This window comes from Eumetopias jubatus, unplaced genomic scaffold (genome assembly GCF_037043125.1).
Source record: "Eumetopias jubatus isolate StellerSeaLion01/CBP00866 unplaced genomic scaffold, mEumJub1_p1.0 scaffold_3, whole genome shotgun sequence".
Lineage (NCBI taxonomy): Eukaryota > Metazoa > Chordata > Mammalia > Carnivora > Otariidae > Eumetopias > Eumetopias jubatus.
In genome coordinates, this window is record NW_028274809.1 from 61,295,664 (window position 1) to 61,307,696 (window position 12,033).

Consider the following 12,033-nt stretch of genomic DNA (forward strand, 5'->3'; position numbering starts at 1 on the left):
CACTTCCTGGGTTAAATTTATTTGTAGGTATTTTATTCTTTTGGATTCTATTATAAATGGAATAGTATTCTTAATATCCTATTTAGGTTGTTCATTGCTGGTGTATAGAAACACAATTGATTTTTGTGGGTTGATTTTGTACCCTGCGCTTTGCTGATGTATTAGCTCTGGTGGTAGTTTTTTCTTCATTATTTGGGATTTTTACATCTAGGGTTATGTCATCTGCAAATAGAGATAGTTTTACTTCTTTTCTCATTCTGATGCATGATGTTATGTTTCTTTTTCTTACTTAACCCCTCTGGTAGGACTTCCAGCACAATATTGAATAGTAATGGTGAAAGCATCATTGTCTTATTAAGGGGAAAGCTTTCATTCCTTCACCTTTGAGTATGATGTCATTTGTGGGTTTTTAATAAATACCCTATATCATGTTGAGGAACTTCTATTCCTAGTTTTTTGGGGGCTTTTCAAAGGCAGACTAGTCTCATGTCCCATCCTCCCTCATGTAAAAAAATGTAATCCTCAATGCATAGCTCATAGCTTAATGTTCAGTAAAGGTCTGCTAAATTGTACAAATAAATGGGCTTGCCATTTTTTTTCTTAAGTGCCTGTAATAGTCTTATTTACCATAGATTGCATTCCTTAGCTTTGCAACTTCAGGTTAATTTCCTTCTTAAACAGAATGTCTTTAAAGGATTATCAGATTTGTTTGAAGTGAGTATTCCCTGTTTTCTGTTATTTGTACTAGTTCTGTTACAGTCATCTCACATTTCTGTCAAACTATTGTAAAACAGTTCTTTGGATTAAAAATAAAATTCTCATCCATTCAGACTCATTATGGAAGATTATCAAGAGTTAATAATAAGTCTTATGTTTGAGGTTTAAATTTCTTGGCTTTTAAAACAAAGTTTTATAGGGGTGCCTGGGTGGCTCAGTCGGTTAAGCTACTGCCTTCGGCTCAGGTCAGGATCCCAGGATTCCAGGGTCCTAGGATTGAGCCCCGCATTGGGCTCCCTGCTCAGCTGAGAGCCTGCTTCTCCCTCTCCCTCTGCTCCTCCACCTGCTTGTACTCTCTATTTCTCTCTGTCAAATAAATAAAATCTTTAAAGTTTTAGATAAACCTACTTTAGTAGCTTTAGTATGCCCTTAAATAAGCACACATATGTATATTTGAACACAATAAAATATTAATCATTCAGGCTATAATATCAGGTATGATTCATATAGGGAGGAATTAGACTTGACCTTCACATTATCTGTGACCAAAAGATTTGCTAAGTAACCTAACCAATTGAGACTTGCTTAACAGTGTGAATTTTTTTAGGGTCTTAAAAACACATCATAAAAGTAATTATGTAGCAATTGAATGCCATTAAAATTAACATTATCCTACCTTGCTCTTTTCAGTCTTTTTTTTTTTAAGATTTTATTTATTTATTTGTCAGAGAGAGAGCACGAATGCACAAGCAGGGGGAGCGCCAGGCAGGAGAGCAGGCTCCCTGCTGGGAAAGGAGCCTGCTGGTGGGACTCTATCCCAGGACCCTGGGATCATGACCTGAGCGGAAGGCAAATGCTTAACTGACTTGAGCCATCCAGGCGTCCCTCTTTTAATTTTTTTTTTTAAAGATTTTATTTATTTATTTATTTACTTGACAGAAACACAGCAAGAGAAGGAACAGAAGCAGGGGGAGTGGGAGAAAGAAGCAGGCTCCCCTGCTGAGCAGAGAGCCCGATGTGGGGCTTGATCCCAGGACCCCTGGGATCATGACCTGAGCCGAAGCAGATGCTTAACGACTGAGCCACCCAGGCGCCCCCCTCTTTTCATTTTTTAAGAGGCCTGTCCTCAGTTAATTTGATCTAAATTTATTTTTTTTTCATTTTCAAATATTTTACATTTTATGTAAAAACACTTCATTGATGGAAATAGACAATAGAGATATCTTAAAATCTCTAATAAAAAGTCAGATACTTCCTGATAGGGAAATGCAGAGACAGAAATGTCTCTTTTGCTGTGTTGAGGTTTGCATTCTATTGGTGAGACAAGAACCTGGGATAGGAATTCTTAAACGGAGAGCTGTGAACCCCCAAATTTATGTATATGTGAAATTTTCTGGGGAGTGTTTATTATAAATTCCTTTAGATTATTTTTAGGTATCCACGATCATAAAATAGTAAGAATCACTGCCCTAGAAATTGAGTAGCATAGTATTTAGTACTTCCTGCAGAATTTGCTTATTAATGCTTCAAAACCAAGCAGAAAGTGGTCAATATATATTTTTTACTATTTATTTAAAGCTTAATAGTTATAGTAGTAGTAATCAAAATGCAGGAAGTAAATAGTTAAGTTCTGCTGCTGATGAAAGTTACCATTAATCTTTAGTGAGAATTGTATGTGTTTAATATCAGGAGTAGTAGATCTATGAAATAATTCTCTATGATTAAAGTTTTGCTTTTTTGGGGGGGTTAAAGTTTTTTAAATCAGTAAAGAAGTATCACTCTACTAAGAAAATTTGGGGAGGGAGTATCTGTATGCATTTGCTTTAGCTATAGGGATGTGGATGATTTGAACCATAACATAAAACATATTAACAACTGGAACTAAGTGCTATTAAATAGCAAATATGCATTACATTATGCTATAAGATTAAGCAAACAATATTCAACAAACTAAATCATCATGAAACTAATAGATATTAATTCATTTTTAACTCACAAGAATAGTTGCTATTGAAAACTACACCAACTAAACAACAAAATATGCTTACCTCCAAATTACAGAAATTCCCAGCTATCTGCATATGTAAGGGCTTTGCAAGTTTGCATGAGAGCCAGACTTCTTAGTAGAATGCAATTTCAAAAATTTTGGGAAACTCAAATTGTACCAAATTTTCCTTGGTGGTATATATGCCTATCCAGAAGCTATTGCCAAAAATTCCTATAGCTTTTGTTTATTGGATTAGTTGAGATTTTTTCCGTTTTAGTTTCCAGACCTTTTAAGATCACCTTTCCCTTTTCCTTTCACTCCATCTGCAGTCACACTGTAACACTTCTCTAAGTTTACTTGAAGCATCTGCTGCAACTATCCACTGTTGCTATATTTAGTATAATAAAATCCAGCAGTTGTATTAACTTAAGACTGGGTAGACAGGTTTAATTTTAAATGTTTCACTCTTAAGATGTTTCTAGTGGAATACTAACTGAATTTCTTGGAGGTTTTTGTTTGTTTCCTTTCAATACCCTTTCTTTAGAATTAGTAAATTTAACTAATATCTAGCTAAAGGAGAATAACATTTATACTAAATGTTGCTGAGGGACCTGAATAAACAAATAAATCTTACCTGGTTAGGAGCTTTTCCAGATACTCCTAGAACACATGAGTAAACAAACAGCCTTGATAAAAGCAGTTCTTTCAGTATTGGGGTATGAAATGGAAGTTGTTTTATTGTGGAGTGGTTTTCTTCTTTTATTTTATCAGAAAACAATTTTTTCTCAGGAAATGTTATTGTTTATGTCTTACGGTTCTACATATATTAAGCTAGTTATATTTCAAAGTTACATATGAATATTTGAGAAAAATAAAATAACCGTAAAGTACTTTCAAGATTGAAAGTCTTATGTCTATTTATATTAAGAATTTGGTGCGTTGACTATAGTTTTAGCATTCCTTTTCCTCACTAACACATGGAAGCAGAAAAAAAAACTTCCTAGTATTTTTCCTTTTTTTTTTTTTTTTAAACCAGTACCCAACTGGATGGATTCTCTTTGCAGTACTTTTCTAGTACTCTTAGAGTAAAATGAAATTCATTCCTTGGTCTGGAAGTCCACACATAAGCTGGCCCCTGCTTGCCTGTCCTACTGCTCAGAGCCTCTCTGGCTGTTTTGATGCTGACATTTTTTTCTCTTCTTACAGTATGCCAGCCTGAGTCCTTCGTAGCATCCTTGCACTTGCTGTAGCTTGTGTCTAGAACATAACTCGCCCAGGTTCTCTTGTAGTTGTCTTTTTGATGTTTAGATCAAGACCACCTCTCTAACACTCAGTACAAATTACTGTAATACAATGTCATTATCATGCCACGCGTTTTTGTTTTCTTCATAACACTTACTGTTATTTGGGATTATTTTACTTCTTTATTAAATTGTTTCTTTTCTGCCTCCTTAGTGGGGCGTATAGAGTGTAAGTTCGAACTAAAATGAAAAGAGAAAATGTCTTTTTCATTGTACCCTGAGTATTGAAATTCTGGGACATCCACTTGATACATAGCACTCATTAAATAGTTGCTGAATTTATGAATTAGTTGTTCCATCTGTAAGTATTAGTTATATTCTGAAGAATATTGTAAAGGACTTTTGGCTTATTTTGGGATAAATGTCAACATTGTAGTATTTTATCTTCTTTTGTGGTTGTTAATAAGAAATAATAACTTAATCTTAATATCTAGAATTACATCTCATTTTTGACAGGTTGACTTTGGCAGAATATCATGAACAGGAAGAAATTTTCAAACTTAGACTAGGACATCTCAAAAAGGTATGTGAAGCATATGCTCAATTTTTAGTTTGTTACCAGAGGTTGTGGAGAGATAAGTCTCTTCTTGGAAAAGTCATCTTAAGAGAGAAAGTACCCAGAGTTTAGACCAAAAAAGATGGGTATTTTTAAGTTGAATATATTAAAATAACATTCCTTTACCTTGTGGCAGCGTACAAACATTGAGATGCTGATAATACCATGTCCCTATAGTGGAGAAGTGACTCCTGGCCAGACATTCAGGGTCTTAGGATTACTCTGTTTAAATACTGTTTTTGTAAAAATGCTTCATTTTTAAGATGAAATGTAAATTTCCATATTGTTTGTATCCATTTATAATAAACTGAAATAAGGATAAATTAATAACAAACTTGTTTCTTTGGCTTAACTTTTAAGCTATCAAATGCTTGATTAAATGTTTCAATTAATATATGTACATTGGCAAATTTAGGAGAGCCTAATCATCAGTAATAGTATGAAGTGATATAGTTTATCAGAATGTTGCTATGTGTTGTTATAGTCAATTTTTATAATGTATAGCTTTGTACTGATTTGTAAACTATGAAATTACAATCAGTTCATTGTTTTTACAGTTCATATTTTTAGTTCAAACCATTTCAAATTAATAATAATAGAGTAGATTTTCCCACTCAAAATGAAGTACCTGACAGATGTAAAATTCTTTTTCTTTGGCCCAATTTTTTATTCTGCTTTTTGTCACGTTACTTACATACTTTTTTAATAGGCTGAATAATCGCTAAAATTGAGATAGTGAACTAATCAAAGATAGCTTCAGTGAAGTTGTCTTCCTGGGGTGGGGTGGGGTAGGACAGAAAAGCCCATTCTGGTAGCAGCTGCTATCATACTGTGTACTGTTTTGTTTTTTGGAATACTATCAAGGTTCTTCAGACCCCTGCCATTCAGTTACAGGGATAAAAAAATACACACACACACACACACACGTAATTTGCATTAGTGTTTTTTAACTGTGTCATATCTGTCTATGCCCCTGCTTAGAAAAGTTTCAACCCCAAACTACTTTTAACACTAAATTCTAACATAATTTATTCTGTTCTTTTTTTTTTAAGGTGTATTTTGTTTTGTTAAAATTACCATTTTTCCTGTTCTTTGAGATACAGTAGACAACTTCAGTCTATCCTCTGTAACAGATGGGGTTGTAATGGGACTCTTGAAGGATTTTGTAGTACAGAATTACTATCGGTATTTGTGTGTCCACCTAAGCTATTTTGATAATGAACTCCTCTAGACCTATGTTTGATGTCCCCTGTAAAGATTTATAAATTATTTTCTAACCAGTGTTTCATGATAATGGGATACTTTGAGGGTTATTATTTTCACATATAATAGTTAATTTTGAATTACTCTTTTTAGTGATGAGATCTTATGTGTGTGTATCGTATTTTATGAAAACCTGTTATATAAAATCTGAAATTATAAAGCAGTTAAATTAGGAATTGGTGATTTGTATTACAAAAAATACTTCACTTTTTGAAAAGCTTCAGAGAAGGGTTTGCTTTTGGTTTTAGTTGGTTGTGCTTGGTTGATATTAAAGCTTTCCTGGTACTTTGAAAATACTGTTTCTCTGAAACACTTCTTTGTAAGTGTTCTAAAGTGAGGTATACTTAAATGTCTAGATACTATATAAACAGTTGTAAGCTGTTGTAGAACACTACGCTTTGACTTCTAACTTCCATATTAGCCTCTTTCCCTGTTTGACTTCTCCATTTTTTGTATTTACTCATTCTTTCTAATAACTGTCCCCGCCATAATCTTTTCCCTGTTTTATTTTTTCCAGCTTTTATCAAGATTTACTGAGCAGCTCTAGATTTCTAACTTTATCTTCTTAACCAGTTTACAATATTACTTTTCTTTGACCAACATCATGGAATATTTTGGGAGAGTGGATAAACTACTAATGCTGAAATATGCTGTCATGTCTTGAGTTCTCACATTTTCCTCTAAGAGGCTATTTTGGGTGAGAAGAATGAATGCATCATAAAGAAAGTTGTTGGTAGTACATGCAGGGAACAAAATTGAGTTAAGTGGTGTCATCTTAGAGCACAAATAGCAGTTGCCTGCTTACCACTGGATATTAATTTTTGAGTGGCAAAATTAATAAGCATTAAGTCACATGTTCTAAAAATACGTTATTTGGCATTCTAAAGCACACTTGGAAAATAGGCCATTAAAATAGGTCATTCTGTTTTCTAAAAAAGTAGATTGGATACTTTTAACAACATAGAGAACAAGCTTCAGTTAAGAGAAAAGCTGTTATCCCTTCTATCTTATCAGCTCCCTGTGCTCCCGGGTTTATTAAGCTGACATGAACTGTACCCAGCTTGTAACTATATAGTTCTACCATAGGCTGATTCTGAGACAGGAGTATTTGAGGTCCTTGTACCTGCACAGGAATTAACCTGTACTGTGTCAGCTTAGGGTTTAGATTTGGAGCCCAGCATACTCTTGCTCTCTCTCTCTCTCTGTCTTTAATAAACACTCTTAAAGTTCAGTAGAATTATTAGATTAAATTTGTGGGCACCAAAAGAGAAAACTTGTTTCATTGAGGAAGCCCACGCTGTTTGGGCATATGAGACTAGAAGGCCTATTTACTTTTTCTTGAAATGAATAATTTATGATGTGCTTTGTATTTTATAAAGATCATCATAATAATTGAATAGGTAAACTGAAATATGAAAAAATATATTTACCATTGAATAAATCATAAAGCTCAGTTCACATTCTGCACTATTCTGCAGGGTTAGAAATACAATAAATCCAGAGCTATTAGTGTGATAGAGTAAGGAATGAAAGTTAAGCAAAAGCCTCCAAAAGTAAGTCCGTGGCTAACATAAATAGATGTTTCTGGGGCTTAAGGGCTTATTAGTTTTCTCTTCTGAGATTAGGAAAATCACTGTGCAGCATCATTTTTTTTAATATATCAAGAATTCTTTAATATTTTCAGTTATTCTGTTTATGAACTCAATGCTTACTCATTCACTAAGTGATTGATATATTTCCATACTCTGCCTGATCACAGGCATGATTCAAATTCCCATTTCAGGAGAATTACATAATATTACATTTTATGGACTTCAAAGTTTTAACCATTCTGGAGTGAATATTAATGTTAACTTTCTGAATGCCAAGATCTCCCTATGTTTTGTCAAAACTAATAAAGCTAGTAGCCGGCAAAGCCAAACATGAACCTTTTTCCACTCCCATTTCAGTGGCATTACCTATACACTTATTCCTACAGTTCTTCTGTTGTACATAGATAGCAAGTTGATTCATTGTATTCGGAAGAATTAATTCACTTTTAGCATTCTTTGCATCTGTCTTAGAATAGTGGCGGTGTTCGCTTTTTGTTTTTTCAGAAACATGCTTCATTTTCATTGCAGATAAAGGAGAGCAGTTAAGTTTGTCTCTTTCCCTCACGTATTATTTTCCTTGAGTATTGTTAGTGACTATTATATCAGCTAGAATATTTCTTATTAGCGGGTATATTGTTTTTCACTCTAAATTTATTTTTAAAGGTCAACAGAAGAAAACATTTTTAATAAAAACTATACTCTCTAACATAATCTTGCCTTTTATGTAGCTTAAGGATTTAAAAGAATAGAACAGAGAAGAGCTATATAATAAAATATCTGGAGACTATGCAAACTATTCCCAAAACAGTTTTTAAAAAATAACTTTGGTAGTAATTATGTACAAACTTACCCAGTTACCCCTTATTAAAAACTTGTAGTTGCAGCGAGAATAAATTTCTGTCTTTAAAAAGTTGGTTCTTTGAGGCAAGGCTACTAACTATCCCATTTTCTGTACCTGTGCCACATGTGGAATCTGTGGATTTAAGGAAACTAACAAATTCTTTGCCTTTTAGCTCTTATGGATGATCATGTTTTGATATACCAGTCTTTGATACATTCTAGATGGGAATTTATCTTTTTGATGTGAGGAGTTCTGCTAGGTTGCTGTTTGTATAGTTCAGATCATTATTCTGGAATTGAAGGAAACTACATGGATATGCTTTTCTAGGATTATTACTAAATTAACACAAATAACTTTTTTTAAAAAAATCCCTGAAAAACCATCATCCTTGTAATAGATTCTCTCTGTAGCTAGTATTTAAATGATACAAGTTACCCATCATAGTATCCCAAAATGATGAGGAAATAAGAATTTTGGAAGTTATTAGGACTAATAACTGTGTCTTGCCACTGCTATTACTCAAGTGTGTGATGTGAACAGCATGCAGATGTGTGTTGCCCTTTATTTAGTCTTCAAGTTTTGTCATCTTCTAGACTTAAAATATTTGATTAGCAGTATGGAATATTAAATAGTGTTAGTAGGGATTGGCCTTAATGTTTGTGTTTTGAGTTGTGTGTGTGCATGAGAGGGAGGGAGGGAGAGAGAGAGAGAGAGATTTATAAGTCCTGAATATAAGTGCTGGAAGTTTTTTTGGAAAAACATAACCAATTTGTAACTGAAACAGTATTAGTCAAGAATCATCAGCACCAACACAAATGTATCTTTGCAGACCAAAGGAATCAGCTAAACAATTTGCAGTCATCTCAATCTCTACTAAAACAAAAATCACATCCAACATGCCACCTGACACCATTTCTTTCTCTCTCTCTCCTTTGCTCCTTGCGATGTGGCATTCATCTCTCCTTGTGCCTCCGTTCTGAAGAGATAACAGTATAGCAACAACTCTGCCACTGAAATCCTGTTCTCTGACCGATATTGGCACCTGCAAAGAGAAACAACCAGTAACAGGCAGCAGCAGCATCAGTATTAATCTTCCATGATGAAATCTTTACAGGTCAAGAACAAGCACACAGCTCTTTTCTCACTCCTTCACAGTGGACCATGCAACTAGTTGAAATGGAAGACAATGGATTGTCTACAAGCCTTTTGAACAGTGGAGAATACAGGGCATTGGTTTTAGGTGAAATGACCCCCAAATAACTCTTGAAGTTTGATATCTCCTTTGGTCTTTCTTTCTAGAATACCATTATCATCTGATTTATCAGATCCTTAGTATAACCACAAAGAATAAGTTTGCATATGTGACATTTATTGTCACTTGTTTGAATGAAAATATGAAAATAATGAACAGTATTATTCTAGAGGACTTAATCTCTAAATCTGTGTGTTCACCTTTATATTCATGGCCATGACTAGAAGAAATCTCTTGGGAATTCTTCGCTCAATTAAAGCCAACCACATTGTACGTTATATTTCTCTAGAACATAAAAGATGCTACTTGTATAAGGCAGTAGTTTTCAGTTAGAAGTCTGGTGAAAATACATTGTAGTAGAAAAGGCCATGATTAAGCCCACAAAGAATGTTACAATGTTTGGGCAAGAAAAGTGCCAAGAAGAGTGTTAGAATTCTAAACTTGACATTCTGTCCTTACTACTGTTTCCCTTTTAAAAATGAGTAGTAGTCTATAAAGACGACTTTGCTGAGAGAACATGGGACTGGCTGTAGATAGGAAAACTCCCAGTGTTCATATTTTACCTCCTCTTATTATGAATCCATAAACATTACTACTCTGTGTTTCCCCAGTTGCAGTGATACATCTTAACTTGGTGTAGTAGATTTTCAATTACCAAAATGAAAATTTAGAAGTAAAATGTGTTTTGCTTCTGTAATGTTTAATATTAATCCAGTTTTATAGGGAATGGAATTTTAATTTTGGAAAGAATTTTAGAAGTCATGTTAGCCATTGGTTAGAGCAGAGTTCAATTCATGTTTGTAAATTCAGTCTAGAGATCACTGTTTTACAAAAAAAGAAAACAATTGCTTGGCCACTGGCCCTTCCCAGTCAGAACTATAACTGCATGCCCTTTACAGTTGACCCTTGTACAAAGCAGGGGTTAGGAGAACCAACCCTCCTCCACCCCCATGTGCACAAAACTCTGCATATAACTTTTGTCTTCCCCAAAACTTAACTACTAATAGCCTACTGTTAACCAGAAGACTTAACCAATAACATAAGCAGTCAGTTAACACAAATTTTCTATATTATATGTATTATATACTGTATTTTTACAGTAAGCTAGAGGAAAATGTTATTAAGAAAATTATGAGGAAAATACATTTACAGTACTTTGTTGAAAAAAATTTGCCTATTAGTGGACCTGTGCAGCTTAAACCCATGTTGTTCAAGGGTCACCTGTATATTCATGTGCGTCAAGAGAGTCTAGAAGACTAGGGTCTTTCCATCATTGTGTAGAAAGTTAAATGTCTTCATACATAAATAAAAAAATCTTCGAATCCAGCCAAATCCTGAAAAAGGTTCAGAAGAACCCAGGCAGTGCGGAGGACAATACGCTGTAAGGCATGATGCCTATATGTGCTGTGGAGTGCTGTCAGCACCTTTCTTCGTGTTTAACATCAAAGCATTTCTAATACAGCAGCTGTAATTTCTTTTTCAAGAAGTGTACTAAATATTTAAATTTTGCCAGTCAGTTGAATTGTTACATTTATTTGCTGCTGGGAAGGGTTTTCTTTTGTCTTGTTTAAAGAGAATGGAGGAAATGACAGAATCAAAACTTGCCTATTTTAACAGTTATTCCCAGGGGTTTTAATGTAGTTATTTATGCATTTGAAGAGAGAATAAAATACCACCCCCACCTCCACACCGCACACCCTCCTCCTAAAAAAGGAAGAAATGAAGTGTAGAGAAAGCATTAAGGTTCTAAAATAATTATCTAAGCCAGTGAAATACATCTGAGGGAGATACAGTATGCTCCCATCAGTAATAACCAGCTCAGTGATTGGGGAGGGGAGTGGAGGGAGCATTTATGTAGTTAGGAATAAACCCCCTTCCCCCCACCCCAGGAATTTCATAATTTTTGTCCTCTCTCCTCCTCCTACCCAGTTTTCAATCTACATAATCATACTCAAGCAAAAACAGGGTTATGGGCAATAGTTTCAAAACTGATCTCCAGAAGTTCAGACTTGCTTTATCTATGTGGTTTTTTTGGTTTGTTGGTTGGTTCATATTTCCAGTGGTTCATATCTCTCATATCCATATTTAAAGTATTTGAAAGCATATAATAGAAATAATCTGGGGGCATACAGCAGGGTTAAAGGTGAAGTAAATTGTTAATGATTTTCTTCTTAATTCTTTTTTTCTGCACTGCCCTTCCTTTCCATTAGCTTTTAATAGTGCCTTCATTAATTTCACCTTTCACTTTCCTGGTGATAAACTTTTAGAATGACATTATAGTTTATGAAATTAAAAAATTTGAGGACCTGCGGATACCAGCTTTTGAGGGATTAATATTGTTCATATTACTAAAATGAATTTGGAGTTAAACTTTTTGAAACCTCATTCTGAACTAGTTTTCCTAGACCAAGTAATGTTATAGTGCTATTCAATAGGCTGTTCAAAGTGATACGCTTTTCTCTTCTTCTTCCATCTTCAATATACAAAATTTCTTTTTTTACCAACTCTCATTGGTTATAGGCAA

General features: G+C 34.2%; 1 protein-coding gene across 2 annotated transcripts in view; it reads left to right on the forward strand.

Annotated features, from left to right (window-relative positions):
• Nucleotides 1-12,033, forward strand: part of TLK1 (tousled like kinase 1) — a 152,294-nt gene that overhangs the window by 116,066 nt on the left and 24,195 nt on the right. For both annotated transcript variants that reach the window (XM_028122422.2, XM_028122433.2), the window contains one exon: nucleotides 4,462-4,528. In XM_028122422.2, the coding sequence (XP_027978223.1) occupies nucleotides 4,462-4,528 (67 nt within the window). The remainder of the gene's footprint in view (nucleotides 1-4,461; nucleotides 4,529-12,033) is intronic.